General features: G+C 38.7%; 1 protein-coding gene across 1 annotated transcript in view; it reads left to right on the top strand.

The window, feature by feature from the left end:
* The window catches only part of NXPE3 (neurexophilin and PC-esterase domain family member 3), a 203,574-nt gene that overhangs the window by 53,465 nt on the left and 129,919 nt on the right, over positions 1 to 20,190 (top strand). The window contains exons 3-4 of the mRNA XM_053707546.1: positions 3,116 to 3,870; positions 6,207 to 6,280. Coding sequence (XP_053563521.1) covers positions 3,116 to 3,870; positions 6,207 to 6,280 — 829 coding nt within the window. The remainder of the gene's footprint in view (positions 1 to 3,115; positions 3,871 to 6,206; positions 6,281 to 20,190) is intronic.

Raw genomic sequence — 20,190 nt, 5'->3', positions numbered from 1 at the left:
AAGAGGCTCCGCCGAAGTCTTCATCCAAGCCCAAGTGGGGGCTGGAGATCCATCATCCGGCTGAAGTCTTCTATCAAGCGACAAGAAGAAGTCCAGAAGAGGCTCCAAAGTCTTCATCCTATACGGGCAGAAGAGGAGATCCGGACCGGCAACCATCAGCATCCAAGCGGCATCTTCTATCTTCATCCGATGACGAGCGGCTCCATCTTGAAGACCTCCGGCGTGGATCCATCCTCTTCTTCCGACGTCCTAAGGCCGAATGAAGGTTCCTTTAAATGACGTCATCCAAGATGGCGTCCCTCGAATTCCGATTGGCTGATAGGATTCTATCAGCCAATCGGAATTAAGGTAGGGAAAATCTGATTGGCTGATTGAATCAGCCAATCAGATTGAGCTCGCATTCTATTGGCTGTTCCGATCAGCCAATCAGATTGAGCTCGCATTCTATTGGCTGTTCCGATCAGCCAATCAGATTGAGCTTGCATTCTATTGGCTGATCGGATTCTATTAGCCAATCGGAATTAAGGTAGGGAAAATCTGATTGGCTGATAGAATGCGAGCTCAATCTGATTGGCTGATTCAATTGGCTGTTCCGATCAGCCAATCAGATTGAGCTCGCATTCTATTGGCTGATCGGAAAAGCCAATAGAATGCGAGCTCAATCTGATTGGCTGATTCAATCAGCCAATCAGATTTTCCCTACCTTAATTCCGATTGGCTGATAGAATTCGGAATTCGAGGGACGCCATCTTGGAAGATGTCATTTAAAGGAAACTTCATTCGGACTTAGGACGTCGGAAGAAGAGGATGGATCCGCGCCGGAGGTCTTCAAGATGGAGCAGCTCGTCATCGGATGAAGATAGAAGATGCCGCTTGGATGAAGATGGTTGCCGGTCCGGATCTCCTCTTCTGCCCGGATAGGATGAAGACTTTGGAGCCTCTTCTGGACTTCTTCTTGCCGCTTGATAGAAGACTTCAGCCAGATGATGGATCTCCAGCCCCCGCTTGGGCGAAGACTTTGGAGCCTGGACCGATCGGTGATACCTGGCATGGTGAAGACAAGGTAGGAAGATCTTCAGGGGCTTAGTGTTAGGTTTATTTAAGGGGGGTTTGGGTTAGATTAGGGGTATGTGGGTGGTGGGTTGTAATGTTGGGGGGGGTAATTGTATGTTTTTTTTTACAGGCAAAAGAGCTGAATTCTTTGGCATGCCCCGCAAAAGGCCCTTTTAAGGGCTGGTAAGGTAAAAGAGCTTTTCTATTTTAATTTTAGAATAGGGTAGGGCATTTTTTTTTATTTTGGGGGGCTTTGTTATTTTATTAGGGGGCTTAGAGTAGGTGTAATTAGCTTAAAATTGTTGTAATATTTTTATTATGTTTGTAATTAATTTTTTTATTTTTTGTAACTTAGCTTTTTTTATTTTTTGTACTTTACAAATAAATACAAATAAATAAACTAACTAGGTATTGTATTTAATTAATTTATTGATAGTGTAGTGTTAGATTTAATTGTAGATTATTGTAGGTATTTTATTTAATTAATTTATTGATAGTGTAGTGTTAGGTTTAATTGTAACTTAGGTTAGGATTTATTTTACAGGTAATTTTGTAATTATTTTAACTAGGTAGCTATTAAATAGTTATTAACTATTTAATAGCTATTGTACCTGGTTAAAATAATTACAAAGTTGCCTGTAAAATAAATATTATTCCTAAAATAGCTACAATATAATTATAATTTATATTGTAGCCATATTAGGGTTTATTTTACAGGTAAGTATTTAGCTTTAAATAGGAATAATTTATTTAATAAGATTGAATTTATTTCGTTAGATAAAAATTATATTTAACTTAGGGGGGGTGTTAGTGTTAGGGTTAGACTTAGCTTTAGGGGTTAATATATTTACTATAGTAGCGGTGAGGTCCGGTCGGCAGATTAGGGGTTAATACTTTAAGTTAGGTGTCGGTGATGTTAGGGAGGGCAGATTAGGGGTTAATACTATTTATTATAGGGTTATTGAGGCGGGAGTGAGGCGGATTAGGGGTTAATAACTTTATTATAGTAGCGGTGAGGTCCGGTCGGCAGATTAGGGGTTAATAATTGTAGGTAAGGTAGCAGCGACGTTGGTGGCGACAGATTAGGGGTTAATAAATATAATATAGGGGTCAGCGGTGTTAGGGGCAGCAGATTAGGGGTACATAGGGATAATGTAGGTTGCGGCGGTGTGCGGTCGGCATATTAGGGGTTAAAAAAATTTAATAGAGTGGCGGCGATGTGGGGAGACCTCGGTTTAGGGGTACATAGGTAGTTTATGGGTGTTAGTGTACTTTAGAGCACAGTAGTTAAGAGCTTTATAAACCGGCGTTAGCCCATAAAGCTCTTAACTCCTGACTTTTTTCTGCGGCTGGAGTTTTGTCGTTAGATTTCTAACGCTCACTTCAGCCAAGACTCTAAATACCGGCGTTAGAAAGATCCCATTGAAAAGATAGGATATGCAAATGGCATAGGGGGATCTGCGGTATGGAAAAGTCGCGGCTGGAAAGTGAGCGTTAGACCCTTACCTACAAGACTCTAAATACCAGCGGTAGCCCAAAACTCTAAATCTAGCTGAAAGGAAAGCAAACACGCGTACATGTGCTTGACTGCATCTAGTCAGAAATATAAACAACAAAAAATAATTTATATGCATTTGTGATTGGCTAATGGCTGTCACATGATACAGGAGGAGTGGGAATAGACATAACTTTGAAGTTTGTCAGAAAAAAAAACCTATTACTCATTTGAAGTTCTTTTTATCTGCATTTGTTGATTATGCAAATCTAATGTTCATTTAACTGCACATGCGCAAATAGAGTTTATGCTATATATGCAAATACGTTTATGGTTGGTTAGCAAGAGTCCCCTTTTTTCCTGCGAACAGGGAAATCAGTAAAAAAGAAAAAACATTAACCAAAATTCTCATTTGACAAAATAAAGCTGCACTATTAATTGTAGAATTCTGTTTAGATATGAATGTACATTATCATACAACTTTGTGTGTTTATATGTATAAAGATAGATAACATGTGATGTTAAAATAACCAATAAAATAAATATTTAATTGCTTTTTTCTTGTAGCATTTGAATCAAGAGCAAGATTTGAATCCAAGCCAGAGACAAGTGGAGCATGACACACGCAAACCCTTTTCACTGGCAAATAAATCACCAGTCTGTGGTTACCAGCACCAAGTGCTCTCTAAAGCTGAACATGCTGAAGAGCAATCCTTACTGAAGTCTCTAGAATGGCCGGGCCCACCACATGGCAGAAATCAATTCCTAAAGAGCACCGATGCTGCACATAGCCGTTTTGTGATTTTACAATCTCAAGCTAAATTGAATGTAGGAAGTATACTGGAAGTTTTGGTCAGGATGCACGATTTTGAGGGAAAACCGAAGAAATATGGTGGTGATTATTTACAGGCAAGGATACACACTCCATTACTGAAAGCTGGAGCTGTAGGAAAGGTGGTAGATCATCAGAATGGATTCTACACTGTTTACTTTACACTACTTTGGCCTGGAAGGGTCTCTGTGTCAATCACTTTAGTGCACCCCAGCGAAGGGATCCAGGTCCTACAGCGCTTACGCAGAGAGAAGCCTGACCGAGTGTATTTTAAAAGTTTGTTTCGATCAGGTGGCACGTCAGAAACAAAAATGTGCAATGTTTGTTTGAATAAGAAAATGCCTATATGTAATTACACTGACTTGAAGACTGGGGAACCATGGTTTTGTTACAAACCTGATAAATTATCTTGCAGCACTCGAGTCAATCATGCAAAAGGGGGCTACCTGAAAAATCTTCTGACTATTGAAGAAAGTCTTTTCTTCCATAGGTAATTTTGCATATTTTTAACTTTTATACAGGTCCAGATTACGAGTGGAGCGCTATTAAATGCTCCCACTCGAGCATTAAAGGGGCAGTAAAGTAAAAAAAACCATCATGATTTAAATAGGGCATGTAATTTTAAACAACTTTCCAATTTACTTTTATTAACAATTTTGCTTTGTTCTTTTGGTATTCTTAGTTGAAAGCTAAACCTAGGAGGTTCATATGCTAATTTCTTGGACATTGAAGGCCGCCTCTAATCTGAAAGCATTTTGACAGTTTTTCACCACTAGAGGGCGTTAGTTCATGTGTTTCACATAGATAACAGTGAGCTCAGGCACGTGAAGCTCCTAGGAGTCAACACTGATTGGCTAAAAATGCAAGTCTGTCAAAAGAACTAAAATAAGGGAGCAGTTTGCAGAGGCATAGATACAAGGTAATCACAGAGGTAAAAAGTATATTATTATAACTGTGTTGGTTATGCAAAACTTCGGAATGGGTAATAAAGGGATTATCTACCTTTTTAAACAACAAAAATTCTGGTGTTTACTGTCCCTTTAACTGCGCTCGAAGTAAAGCTTTTTGCGCTCTTACTAAGATTTGAAAGTAAACTGTTTTCACTCTTGCGTTAACCTGCCGAAGGCAAAAAGCTGAAATTGTTAGAATATCGCGTGCAAGTTCACATATTCCCCCATATAATTCAATAGAGCAAACCCGATCGCATATTCTCTTGTGCGCTAACACGGCATGAAACTATCAATATTTCACATTCCAATGTTCTTCACATAGCAGAATATGTTTTATTTATTCATAAATACATATTTACTACATTTATCTGATTATTTATATATCTGGTATTTTGGATATATATATATACATATATATATATATATATATATATATATATATATATATATATATATATATAAAATCGAAAAGGTGTATGCACTCTCACCATCGGTAACAACTGCCAGGGTGCTGTAGTTTGTAATGTAAATAGAAGAGTAAATAAGCACTCACCGGTCTTCAGGCATCTGTGACAAAAACTTGTTTATTCAATTGTGACGTTTCGGGACAAACAGCGTCCCTTCCTCTGACATATATATATACAGTGTGTAAATATATATATATATATATATATATATATATATATATATCTATTATAAATACTTAGAACATATTCTGCTATGTGCAGAACATTTGAATGTGAAATATTTACAGTAAATACACAGTATAACACTTTATTAAATATGAATATTGCAGAAATATGAGTTTTCATGTTTTCATCTACTTGAAGTGATGGCATTATATGTGTACATATGTATTTATGCTTATATATGTATATATGTCTGTAAATACATATATACACATATAAATACATATGTACACACATACATCTTTAGACATGTATATGTATGTTTCTATGTTAAAGCCCTTTGCATGCCTCTCTTTTTTTTTTAACACCTGAGACCTCATATCTTTGAGCCCTTATAACTTTTTTGTGCAATATTTTTTTGTAATAATTTGTATTAGATAGTGTTATTATGAGTGTAAGTTTACTTTGTGATGTGTTTTGTGACACTTTTTGTTTTGCCAAACAGTTAACTAGAGCTTATAATTATTCTAGCGTAAATCACGATTGTGCTCAAGTGATCGTGTTTACTTTCAACTTGTAATAGGAGCAGTAAACCCGATGAGCGCAAACACCCACGATAAACCCCTTATCGCTCAAACCTAACTGTTAGTGCTCTATTTGTAATCTGGCCCACAATGTATAAGAAAATATTTACTGTGACACATGAAGAAGTCCTACATATGGGTTCATGATATGACACCATTTTTTATAAACTTTATTGAACTAAATAAAATTGTACAAGAGCAACGGGCACATTTCTTTCATATAGGTGGCGAGAGTCCACGAGCTGTTACATATGGGATATACATTCCTAATAGGAGGCGGCAAAGTTTCCCAAAACCTCAAACGCCTTTAAGTACCGCACCCACCTCACACCTACCTCAATTTTAAAACTTTGCCTCCTTAGGAGGTGATTGAAGCATGATGTGCTTGATTTCTTCAGTGAAAGATGCTTCAGAGCATATTGAAGCCCAGTTCCCCTCACAGTTTCTTCAGAATTTGTTATACATGTAAAGACAAAAAGTATTGCTGTGTGCCAATCAAGCTACTTTAATTATTTAGGTCTCTAATTAGTTGTTCTCTTCTTCACTTGCACTCAGTGTATTCCTCTACACAGTACAATAGATCACAGCTGTACTGTTGTCTTCTCAGATGTTGAAATATGAAGTTATGTACTTTATTAAGAACATGTTTCTTTTTTTCTTAAGTGGCATAAACATCAAAGTACCGATCTTGGCCAGTGGACCCGACACAGTGACTGTACACCTGCTCAGTATGAAAGGTAAAATAATATTCTCTTGTGTAAAACAGTGTACAAAATATCACATGCTGTCTGTTGCCAACAAATAAAAACTGGAGTTCATAATTCTTCAGCAATTAACATATTCTTTCATGTTTAAGGTTTAAACTTTATTCTGATTTTTCACCCAGTATGTAGTAGTTTTGAAATGAATTATGCAAGGCTGGAAAAATATTTTTATAGTTTATCAGTCACGAGAAATAAAGTTCATAGAAACTAGCCCTATAAATGTTAAAAGTAGGCAAAATCCTTATTTGTTATGTTTCCACTGCAAGGGGTAAAGGAGGTTGGGAGGTAAAGGGGGATACTACCCTGCAGAAAATATATAAATAAATAAAATAAAAAAAAAAACCCATTTATTTTTATACTGGCAGACTTTCTGCCAATACTTAAGATGGAGGTGACCTTTAGGGGGTGGGGGAGGGAAGAGAGCTGTTTGAAGGGGGTCAGGGAGGAATCAGGGGGTGGGATGGGTCAGGTGGGAGGCTAATCTCTACATTAAAGCTAAAAGTAACCCTACACGCTACCTAATTAATCCCTTCACTGCTGGGCATAATACAAGGGTGGTGCGCAGCGGCATTTAGTGGGCTTCTAATTACCAAAAAGCAATGCCAAAGCCATATATGTCTGCTATTTCTGAACAAAGGGGATCCCAAAGAAGCATTTACATTTTACAACCATTTGTGCACAAGCTGTTTGTAAAAAATTTCAGTGAGAAACCTAAAGTTTTTTTTATTTGATTGCATTTGGCGGTGAAATGGTGTTATGATATATACCAAAATGGGCCTAGATCAATACTTTGGGTTGTCTACTAAAACAGAATATATACATGTGAAGGGTTATTCAGGGATTCCTGACATATACCAGTGTTACATCTAATTACGCTAATTTTGAAAAAGAAAAAGGTTTGGAAATAGCAAAGTGCTACTTATGCTTATTGCCCTATAACTTGCAAAAAAAACAAAGAACATGCAAACATTGGGTATTTCTAAGCTCAGGACAAAATTTAGAAACTATTTAGCATGGGTGTTTTTTTGTTGGTTGTAGATGTGTAACAGATTTAGGGGGTCAAAGTTAGAAAAAGTTTTTTTTTCTTCATCATATTTTATAATTTTTAAATAGTAAATTATATGATATGTTGAAAATAATGGTATCTTTAGAAAGTCCATTAAATGGCGAGAAAAACAGTATATAATATGTGTGGGTACAGTAAATGAGTAAGAGGAAAATTACAGATAAACACAAACACTGCAGAAATGTAAAAACAGCGGTAAGGAAATTGAAAAATGGTCTGGTCATTAAGGGGTTAAACAACTTTCCAATTTACTTATGTTAGCAAATTTGCTTCATTCTCTTGGTATCTTTTATTGAAGCGCAAAACTGGGTAGGCTTATAAGAGGTCAGAAGTGTGCACTTGTTATTAGTACTCTATAGCTGCGGTGTTTTGTAACATTATTTGTAACTTTCTTAAACAATATTGCAAAACACTGCTGCCATAGAGTACTAATGACACATGCACACTCCTGAGCTCTTATGAGCCTACCCAGTTTTTCTCTTCAATAAAAGATACCAAGAGAATGAAGCAAATTTGCTAACAGAAGTAATACAAAAACAGAACAGAGAGGGCACTATATCAGAGTGCAGTTAAAGGGACAGTCTACACCAAATATTTTCTTATTTAAAAAGATAGATAATCCCTTTATTACCCATTCCCCATTTTTGCATAACCAACACAGTTATATTAATATAATTTTTACCTCTGTGATTACCTTGTATCTAAGTCTTTGCAGACAGCCTCCTTATCTAAGTGCCTTTGACAGACATGCAGTGTAGTCAATCAGTGAAGACTCCTAAATAACTTCACGGGAGTGAGCACAATGTTATCTATATGACACATGTGAACTAGCACAGTCTAACTGTGAAAAACTTTCAAAATGCTCTGAGCTAGGAGGCGGTTTTCAACTGTTTAGAAATCAGTTTGAGCCTAGCTAGGTTTAGCTTTTCAAAAATACCACCAAGGGAACAAAGCAAATTTGATGATAAAAGTAAATTGGAAAGTTGTTTAAAATTACATGCCCTATCTGTATCATGAAAGTTTAGTTTTGACTTTACTGTCCCTTTAATATTGTGATAGTGATGCAAATAAGTAAAATATGTTACAATAATCCCTAAGTTAAGATGTTGTGCAACAACTATGCAGTCCTGCACATCTTCACAGGGAAGAAAAAGGTTGAAGGTGGCTGCTCTCCTCCTCACAGAAAACTCCAGAGGGTACTAAAAAGCAGAAAATATGGAGGGGCGCCTCATGTGCAGATCAACCAATGGAAACAGATCCAAATAATAATAGTGTAGCCAAATGGGTACTCACATTTATGGATAGCATGCTAATGTGCTAGCAGCAGCAAACTGATAACTCAGGGTATATCAACTCACCCTCTCCTGATAGCAGCAACCGACCAACTTTAGTATGCAGGATACAGGTGAACACAGTGGGAGTTCCACAGCAAACAAATGCAGGTGCTATCACTTAGCTTAAGTTAAAAATCAATTTATTTTAAAAACAAGTTAAAAACAATAAGCATTCAGTGAAAAGGGGACATTTGTGATAATGCCCCTATCGTGCAACGCGTTTCTCGGCTTAGTAAGTAGCCGTTTCATCAGGCATCATGCAAATATGAAAGAGTTGCTCAAAACGGAGATGTGCACTTATTAGTGTTAAAAGTCAAATACTCACTGTTGTAATTGGACCTTTAACTAGTGCAGTTGTTTCATAATCCAGACCACACCCATCCCTAACATACTGGATTGAAAAACATTTCCTTTAAACTTAAAGGACCAGTTTACTCAGAATCGGGTAATGATCTAGTAACAGCAACATAATGTGCTAAAGTTATATACATTAATACCTATTGTAATGTTAGAATAAAAATGTAGAAATGTGGTTAGACCATATTGTTTTCACACGAGTAATATAACATTAGGAAAGGTATAAATGGAGTTTATTATAATTTAAAGGGACACTCAAATTAAACTTTCATGATTTGGATAGAGCATGCTATTTTAAACAACATTCCAATTTACTTCTGTTATCAAATTTGCTTCATTCTCTTGGTATCTTTTATTGAAGAGAAAAACGGGTAAGGCTCATAAGAGCTCAGGAGTGTGCACGTGTCATTAGTACTCTATGGCAGCAGTGTTTTGCAACATTGTTTAGCAAAGCTACAATTAATGTTAAAAAACAATGTTGCTATAGAGTACTAACACGTGCACACTCCTGACCGCTTATGACCCTATCTAGTTTTACTCTTTAATAAAAGATACCAAGAGACTAAAGCAAATTTGCTAACATAAGTAAATTGGAAAGTTGTTTAACCCCTTAGTGACCAGACATTTTTCTATTTTCTTACCGTTAAGGACCAGGGCTGTTTTTACATTTCTACGGTGTTTGTGTTTAGCTGAAATTTTCCTCTTACTCATTTACTGTACCCATACACATTATATACCGTTTTTCTCACCATTAAATGGACTTTTTAAAGATACCATTATTTTCATCATATCTTATAATTTACTATTAAAAAAAAAAAAAGATAAAATATGATGAAAAAAATGAAAAAACACACTTTTTCTAACTTTGACCTTCAAAATCTGTTACACATCTACAACCACCAAAAAACACCCATGCTAAATAGTTTCTAAATTTTGTCCTGATTTTAGAAATACCCAATGTTTACATGTTCTTTGCTTTTTTTGCAAGTTATAGGGCAATACGTACAAGTAACACTTTGCTATTTCCAAACCATTCCCCCCCCAAAAAATTAGCGATAGTTACATTGTAACACTGATATCTGTCAGGAATCCCTGAATAACCATGTATATATTTTGTTTTAATAGACAAACCAAAGTATTGATCTAGGCCCATTTTGGTATATTTCATGCCACCATTTCACCTCCAAATGCGATCAAATAAAAAAAATGTTTTTTTTTACAAACTTTTTCACAAACTTTAGGTTTCTCACTGAAATTAAATGGTTGTAAATGCTTCTCTGGGATCCCCTTTGTTCAGAAATAGCAGACATATATGGCTTTGGCATTGCTTTTTGGTAATTAAAAGGCTGCTAAATGCTGCTGCACACCACACGTGTATTATGCCCAGCAGTAAAGGGGTTAATTAGGGAACTTGTAGGGTTAATTTTAGCTTTAGTGTAGTGTAGTAGACAACCCAAAGTATTAATCTAGGCCCATTTTGGTATATTTCATGACACCATTTCACCGCTAAATGCGATCAAATAAAAAAAAATTTTTCACAAACTTTTCCACAAACTTTAGGTTTCTCACTGAAATTTTTTACAAACAGCTTGTGCAATTTTGGCACAAATGGTTGTAAATGCTTCTCTGGGATCCCCTTTTCTTCAGAAATAGCAGAGATATATGGCTTTGGCATTGTTTTTTGGTAATTAGAAGGCCGCTAATTGCTGCTGCGCACCACACTTGTATTATGCCCAGCCGTGAAGGGGTTAATTAGGTAGCTTGTAGGGAGAATTGTAGGGTTAATTTTAGCTTTAGTGTAGAGATCAGCCTCCCACCTGACACATCCCCACCCCCTGATCCTTCCCTGACTCCTCTCAAACAGCTCTCTTCCCTCCCCCACCCCACAATTGTCATCCCCATCTTAAGTACTGGCAGAAAGTCTGCCAGTACTAAAATAAAAGCCTATATATATATATATATATATATATATATATATATATATATATATATATTCTGCAGTGTAGGATCCCCCCTTAGCCCCCAACCTCCCTGAACCCACCCCCCTTTACCTAATTACCGCCATATTGGGTACTGGCAGCTGACTGCCAGTACCCACTTTGTAATACATTTTGGCCGGTTTTATTTTATTTTTAAAACACCCTTTTCTGTAGTGTAGCTGCCCCCCCCTTTAATAACCTACCCCCCTCCCTCTCCCAGAACCATTTCCCAACCCTTATTCCCCCCTCTCCAAAGTTCCCGGCACTTACTAAATTACATGCCGGGGCAGGAGCGGTCCCATCTAACACTGCCTCCTCCAGTGATGGGCAACCCACCCACCTCCCTGCTATGGCTACCACCCACAACGATCGGCACCACCACTGGTGGCTCTCTCGGCATCGGATGGTTAGTAAAGGGTATTGCACGATCCCTCAACATCGAGGCATCACTGCAATACCCTGAAAGCAGCTGGAAACATTCACAATCGCTTCCAGCGCTTGAAACCCAGAGGACGTTCCAAGCACTTCCTTGGTCCTTTACTGTCATTTTTTTAGGACGTGCCTGACATGTCCTCTGTCGCCAAGGGGTTAAAAAGGATTTACAGATAACACACTGTCAACAATTGTATTGTTAACTTTGAAATATTATATTTATGGTTGCAACTTTTATATGTACATCTTTGAATGGCCTATGAAGGCTTTAGGATGAATGACACGACTGCAAAAGCAGCAGAGATTGATGAACAAAAAACACAGCGCTGAAAAGGCAACCAGGAATCAAACAGTATAGGATAAATATAATGCTTAATATATAAGAAGAAGCACAAATGGATATTAGTAGATACCACTATTAGCCTTTACAAATGTGTGTATAAAAATATATATGTATTAAAAAATGTCCATGAATTAGAATAGGACAAACAGAGTCATAGTCACCAATGTGGTATAATGCTTTAAGGAAAGCTCCAATTCTGAGAGAATGATATCCAAAAGGAACTTGCTAGTAGATATGTCTGATCAATTGCAGTATTTTCCAATAACAATATTATCCAATAGACTTATCCCTGGGTGCTGCTTGAATTAGGAAACAAGTTGCTGCTGTTTAATCAAATGGAACAAACTCTGGAGAAAAACACAAGCGCAACCCAGATTCAAGGAAGTAAAACAAAATGTATTAAGACACAGTGTGCTATATTGAACTTAAAAGATTGCAGGTAAAAACAGGCACATCAGAGATATCCTGGCCATGAACAGTTTCACTGACAGCTCAGGATCCACTGCAAGTCCAGTCTTTCAAAAGTCAAATCTTTGCAGATTTAAACAGCTGATTGCTTCCAGGACCAGTAAGCTAAAAGATTTCAAAATGATCTGCATACATTACTGGTCCTGGAAGCAATCAGCTGTTTAAACCTGCAAAGATTTGACTTTTGAAAGACTGGACTTGCAGTAGATCCTGAGCTGTCAGTGAAGCTGTTCATGGCCAGGATATCTCTGATGTGCCTGTTTTTACCTGCAGTCTTGTAAGTGCAATATAGCACACTGTGTCAATACATTTTGTTTTACTTCCTTGAATCTGGGTTGCACTTGTGTTTTTTCCCCAGAGAGATAGATGAATGCAACACTTTTGTACTTAAATGCAATTATCATGTCAATTGTTCATTTTACATTTTAAAGGGACTTACCAACCTTATTTTGTTTATAAAAAATATCAGATATAGATTATCACTACTTAAAATCCACTGAGATTACACATTGGAACACCAATGTTACCAGATAAAAGTTTGAAGACAATAATAAGGTAAACAAAAATTATTTCATAATGATGACTTTTTTTGTTACATAATTATCATCATTCATATATTTAATTTTTAATGTGAACATTTTCTGATATTTTTGATTAAAAAAATCAGGGCACATTAAAGTAGTATGTGTCATATGAATAATATATGTAACATTATTTTTTTTTATGTCTGTTCAAGCACAGTATACATTTTCAATATATTGGGATATCAGATAAAGATTATGAGCGACAAATATCAAATAATAATTTCACAAATTTGGAAATCTTATCTTTAACATGGAGTTACAATTTTCTCAAAGTGTATTGTGCATTGGTCCCAGGGAGAGCCTTTGTCTGTTCATATGATGTCAATTAATTAAAATCTATTAAAGGGACATTCCAGTCAAAATATAAATGCACATAGATGAATTACATCTTTGAATAGAAACATATTTGCAATATACATGTAATGGTAAAAATGCTTCTAGTAAAAGTTATTACTGTTTTAGTGTTAACATATTTCTCTGCACGTGCATGTGAAGCATAGCTAGATATTGTTACTGCACCCACATTTTAAATATTGCAGCTGCTCAGATAATCACTGGGGCTTGTATCATGTCAGCAATTACAAAATAAGTCATTACCAGATGGTACAAGCACCTTAGGCTCTCTGAGCAAGGGCTGTGTTTAAAATGCTGGTGCACGGTGCATACTTAAATACACATTTGAAACAGCTATAGCTTTTATTAGAAGCATGTTTGCTAATGCATGTATATTACAAAATTGCTTTTGTTCAATACCGAAATGCACCCATGTGGTTTCCAATTTTTGCTGGAATATCCCTTTAATCATCTCTATATCAAGGCAATCACAATCTATGCTCCGAATCAAAGTGCTTAAATAAATATAATAGAGATGCACTTATATTGTTATTAAATATATCATATATTTGTCAAAAAGAAGTACATTAATCATGCAAGGTATATTTGTACAAATGGTCATTAAAAAGATGACTATATAAGCATGAATGCAAGGTATCTAGCCATACCAACAGGATTGAAGACTTGCTATTAAAGTTTTCTACAACTGGATAACCTTTATTAGCTTGTTCTGAAGGAGCAAGCAATGTTTATTTCAGGATCATTAGTTATAACATTATTTGCACATGTAAGTTGACTATTGTGAAATAGCATATACGTATTCTTAAATGGGATAAGATTGTTGAAATAAGGACACATAGATTTTTTTAATTAACACATGCATATTAATTGACATATGAAATAAAAATTTGCATTCATTACTTTTGGGAAATAAGATCCTGAACACCAGGAGGAGGCAAAGACACCCCAGCCAAAGGCTTAAAGTAATGGTAAAGTTGACTAGTTTCCTTGCAATTTCCATAAAGCCTATTCGTTTTTGACACTAGTCACTAAGTTTTTCAACCTTCAAAATTAATTTCAGTAATACCTCGTAATCTTTTATAAATTGTCTCCTACTGTTCCTAGCTCCTCCCATCTGCCATTTCCTGGTTATAAATTGCATTCACATAGTGAGCGGACCCACCCACTCCTATGTCACAAATCAAGGCTCGCTCCCATGAGATAAATTGTGTGCCAGTTAAAAAAAACTTGCATAATTTGCACTGTGAGCGATTCAGGTACTTACTAAAACAAAAGCTGCCTGCAATCTACACTGATGAGCTTGTCTGTATGGTTCCGCCGATGACGATTACGTAGCAAGGGATTCCCATAATAACACGCATGCGCAAAACGGGAGCGTGCATGGTGTTACAGGCAAGGAAAAATACAATGGCGCATGCGCTTTAAGTTAAGTGGGAGGATTACAGAGTCACGGCCGCCTAACAGCCTAATTTTCAACTGGACAAAAAAAAAAGTGACACAAATGTGATTTTTTTTTTTTTTACGGGTTGAATAATTGTTGAATAAAAGGGTACTAAATAAAGCTTATAAATTGATTTAGAGATGATAATATAAAAAACGATGAATGAAACTAATATTTATTTTGATCAATTAGTTTAATAGTTGATTGTTAATTCTGTAACTTTACCATCACTTTAAATACTCCTCCCACTCCTCTCATCCCCCAGTCATTCTTTGCCTTTAGTCTCAGGAGGTTGGCAGAGACGTGTCAGAATTTTTAACTTTTTAATTTTTGTGTTTGTCTCTGATGGAGGGTAGTACTCTTGGGACAGGAGTTTTAAGTAGTCGTGTCAGTCTCTCAGTGAGGGCTTGTGTTATGTGATTCTTTTTTCAGGATATGATGTTATCATATATCACTTTTCAGCAAGGAAATGACTGACACATTACACAGGTTTTCACAATCTTATAATAACAATGATGGTTTATTCTGCAACATAATCATGGAAACAAAATACCACAAACCACTATTCATACTTATAACACTCTATGAAATTGCAATGCTTATATAAACAATTCTAGATACAATTATCTATACAGTTTTCAGTTACATTTAGTTGCCTGCGCAACGACTGATAACAATCTTATGTTGTATTACCACTAAAACAAGTCTAGCTAGTTTTAAACAAACAAATTAATACATCACCGTGATCTCTGGTTACATCATCCTATCCTGCCGCTTCTGGGGCGCAATGGGATGGACATCTGGGCAATCTTTGGACCAGGAGACAAACAGGCGATCAGCGGGAAACAACACTGAAGATGTGTCCATCCACAGGCCCCAAAAATACACTCAATACACACACCAAAAATACACAGACGCTCAGACACTCAGACTCTCAGACTCAGACAATAATCAGATTGCCTAGATGTACCCCTCTTCATACTGTTTACTTGTGTAACAGTTTTGGCGCAAATCCACAGATCCTGAGACCGCTCCCTCTGAGGTTGGCTATGGCCCAAGACATCTGGCCAGTCTGTCTTAGCCTCAACCAAGCTTATCAGGGCATGCCCAGGTACTATCTCTGACGTATTACTAAACTGCGATGCCGTCATCTTTAGTTTCAAACAAACATGTTTTTCTGCTTAACATTATATATCTGATTATGTGGTCTTATGCAGTTACTTCTGTCAAATACATCAATAATAGTTTTAACAATCTTTCCATAGATATAATTAATAGCTAAACATCATAATGGCTTTATTACTTAGCCTATTGCAATTGATATTACTTAGCCTATTGCAATTAATAATAATTCATCGTTTAACAATATTACTAGGCATTAGCCCCTATACCAATGTGTTATCAAGATGTTCCTGAATGTCAGTAAGTAACCCCTGCCAAGGTTGCACCCTTGTTCTGTCTGGGTTTTGACTTCTTATCATCAGCCTCCATCGGTTGTTTACCACTTGTAGCATGACTTAGCGATTAATTTTACTCTGTTAAAGGCACACTCTCTTAAAGGCAAAGTCACACAAGTTAGTGCAAGTGTCTTATGCTTTCACTCTCTTAAAGGCAAAGTCACACAAGTTTAAGCAAGTGTTATATGAGCAATTACTGCAACCACTTTCCTTACAGCTTGGTTGAAACTTAGAGTCCGGAGATGCAGGAAGTCTCTTTCTGCCAAACCATCCGGACTCATGTTAACAGCTCCTTAAGCAATCAACGTTGTCGAACTTCGCTCCGCTGCCTGCTTTCTTCTCTCAAGTCCATGGCAGAAGTGATGCCACTGTTCGTCACACTTGAAAGGCCGTGTTCCTGTTCCACGGCGTTGATTCCGGTAGGATCGTTTCATTTTACTTTATTCAAAGTACTGTATTATGAATATTTTCCGTGTGGCTATCACTTCACGGGTTTAACTTATAACATAAGGGTCTCAGTGAGTCTCTGTTAGTATCTTGGAATCGAGGGTTAACATCTCCTGAGGGGGTTGTTGGACAAGGGGGTTTATAATCATGTTTGTTATGTGATTCAACCTGCTTATGTGTAAGATTTATGGGCTCATGGTTTGGAACTTTGAGACCTTTTGGTAGTGATGCAGCCTTTTGGCGCGCTTTTTGGACTGTACGGTTCACCCTGTGTCCGGGCGTGGTTACTCTCTGTTCTCATTTCCGCATTCCTGTACGTCTGGCGACTGAGATATTCTAGTCCGCAGGGGTCTGGTCTTAGGAGGTGGTGAGTGCCCCAGCCATTGGTGGTGTCAGGTGCCATTTTTTTTCATTTTTATTGTTTATAGTCCATATTCCTATATCCTCTTTACGGTTATGGGGGATGCTGATGAGCCTGTGATCATTTCAGATTCAGTTTCCGAGGGTTCTGATACTGAGACGATTATGATATCAGATTCTGTGTCCGGTGACAAATCCGGTTTGGCCTCGTTGACTCCTGTCAACCAGTGTTGTTCCATATGCCATATGAGAGCACCTGGTTCCTCGGGCTTGGGGAATCAGGGATCTGCTGAGCCATCTGCCTCTGGGGGTCCTGTCTTCCAGGGGGTGATTTCCCTACCGATTATTTCTCCTACACATGCGGGTAACCCAGTTTATGGTTTCTCCACGCGGGGTGGTGTGTTCCCTCCCGAAGCTTGCAGCACGTTTTCGCTTGCAGATCTTGTTGGTGCTTGCTCGTTTGCAGGGTCCAGATGTTTCTTTGAAAATGTGCTTGTGCCCTATTGTCCCGGGTGTTCCACCTTGGGCGGGCCTCCGCAGCCTGAGGGTGCTGTTTCAGAGTGTTGTGTCTTTCGGTACTGGATTGCGCGCCTTCACGTTTTGCTCAGGCATCTGTTTGACTTATTGAGTGATCCTGTAGTTCTCAGATATGGGAATTTTCAGTCTGATGGTCCGAATGGTACAACTTGTTAGACATGTGAGGATGAGGTAATCTCCTATTGTCTTTGTTTTGGAGTTATTTCCCAGTTTTGACAAGTAGGTCTCTGTTTGGCTGGTCCTACGGGTAGGCCTGTGTCTTTTTTGGGCGTTAACCTTCGGGTTGCCTTTTATTTTATTTTGTATCCGATGGGATGTCTTTTATTATCGTTCGGTTTCCTTCTGGAACCTTCTGTGATCGATACTCTTTATTACCTCTTCGGAAGTTGTTTGGACATGTTAGTCCTATGTTTATTAATGTCTGTTTTCTTTTTTTTTTCCTATGTAGGAGAATTTTTGCAGCTTGCCGGTTAGGACCCGGGGTACAGGCCTGGTCAGACACATGGCGCTGTTTCTGCTGGATTGGTAGTAGCGCTGAGTGCTAAAGTTATCACTGTTTTTTATGTTCCACTAAGCATTCGAGAGGACCTGTGGGTTCACAAGGCGGGAAAGGATTGTGTCAGTTCTCTTATAGCCTTCAGTCATGGAGGTCTGGGCAGGGGAGGGTTCGGCTGCGTTTCTCCATTTGACATCTGATTTCATCAAAACCTAGAGTTCCTCCTCCTTGCTGGAGGGGGCTGGTGGGCGTAGTGCCCCGTTGCCACTGGTTGAGTGGTTTGGCCTTCAATTTTTAGGCCCCGGAATGGTCCTATGGAACTTGATCCAACAGCTTGTATGGTTTGTCCAGCATGTGGAAGGTCAAGTATTTTAAAATCTATTGCTGTTTTGGCACCTTTAAGGTGGTGCTTGTCAGCTGTTTTTAGTGTATCTAGATATGGCTCTTACTCTAGGCCACCTAAGGTCTGTCTAAATTATGAGACCTTGGTTCTTCTTCCATTGTATCCTGGTGGGTTAGATCTCCTTTTGGGGATCTGTTTTCCGGACGTTGGTTGGTCCTTGTGAGGTCTTGTTTAGCTCTGTTTTTTTCCGGAGCCGGGAAGGTGTAGCACCTTTTCTCTCCCCTGTGTCCTCTGCCTATGTGGAGGTGATGGGGAGACTAGCCCTGCTAGTAGGGTTTTGGGAACTTGAGGTATCCCTTCGGTTGTCCTGTGGCCTGGTGCAGTCTCTTCGTTTGACTTCTGGCCTTGCTCCTTGGAGAGTTGGACTTATCTAGGGGTGGTTCTTTCATTTGGTAGGAGTTTTCAAGTTCTCTGCGCTGTCCGGTTTTTCTGGATATGCTCCATTCCTCTTGTCTGGCTTTTTGGCCAGTCGGGGTGTTTAGTTCCAGGGTATAGTTGCCTGAACTATTAGGTACCCGGACCTGTTTTTTCTTCCTGAGTCTTTCTCTTTCTGGGGCTTTGCTCCTGTCCCAGTTTCGTTTTTTTTTTTTATCTCAGGACTGGTCGGGATGTTCCACGGTGTTGGGAAATGGGGCTATGTCCTTGTTCCATCTACCTGACCGGGTCAGGGTTGGCTCGGTCTATCGGAGTATACTCCTTGCCACAGAGTAACCCATGTCACCTGGGGTTAGCTGGGTAGCTTGCGCCTCTAGACTGGTGGGTTTCTACCCATCTACCCAGCTGCTGGCGCTGGATTACAGTCTTCTGGTGCGCCTTAGGGTTGCATTCCCCAGTTGGTTTGCCAGGGTACCCGTGGATTCTCTGCTCTGCAGGTGAATGGGTTGCTTTTGCCTCTGTTAGGTGAACTACTTGTGGTCCTTCCAGGACATTTGCGGGGAGTCTTTCTCCCATTTTAGCCGGTGGCTTCGGACCTTGAGGGCGGCTTTTGCCCTTCTGGCTTCTTCCCCTTTTTTCTTAGGGGATATTCGCTTCTTCGGGAGGCGGAGTTCTTACTAGGGGCTTCTCTTGTTCGGGAAGTGGACGGTGGACTTAGTTCCACCTGGAATCTTGCTAGTTCCATGTCAGACTGAGGGGCCTTGTTTTGATAGATCCTTGGGGTCTATGCTTGCAGGATGATGGGGAGACGTTTTTTTTGTCTCCGTGCCCAGTGGTATCCCGGGTTTCGCTTGGTATAGGCGTGGCCTCCTTCCCTGTTTGGGTCTCTGTGAGCTGGGCCCACTCTTGGAGGTGTTCTTTTTTGTATTAAGGGACTTTTCGCTTTCCTCAGTCCTCCTTTACCTCGTCTCTTTGAGGATTTCAGCTGGTTTCCCCTTCATTTGTAGGGGGGTAATTGGTGGGGGACCTTCTGTGGGCGACGGTGTCTCTTGGTGGACTGTTGGCTCAGTTGAGTCCGTTTTACGGTCTCTTGTTTAGCTCTAGACTAGCTGCAAGTCAGTATCATTGGGGTTTTTCCTTTAAAACCTTTTTTCTCTGCTTCGGTTGAAGCAGGATTTTTTGTGGGATTGAGGTTCAGGTCTGGTGCCCTCAGTAGGGCCGCCCTTTGTACCCTCCCGTCTTGGCATTCAGTGTCCTCTATAGCTTGGGTATTGTTTTCCCAAAAGTAATGAATGCAGCTGTGGACTCTTTCCATTTAAGAAGAAAAACATAAATTATGCTTACCTGATAATTTCCTTTTCTTCTGATGGAAAGAGTCCACAGCTCCCCCACCCGTCATTTTCTGTGGGGCGTCCTTATATTCTTCTGGCACCTTTTCACTCTGATATTT

The sequence above is a fragment of the Bombina bombina genome, chromosome 3 (genome assembly GCF_027579735.1).
Source record: "Bombina bombina isolate aBomBom1 chromosome 3, aBomBom1.pri, whole genome shotgun sequence".
Lineage (NCBI taxonomy): Eukaryota > Metazoa > Chordata > Amphibia > Anura > Bombinatoridae > Bombina > Bombina bombina.
The sequence above is the reverse complement of the archived record's forward strand: the minus strand, read 5'-3'. Positions and strand labels throughout refer to the sequence as shown.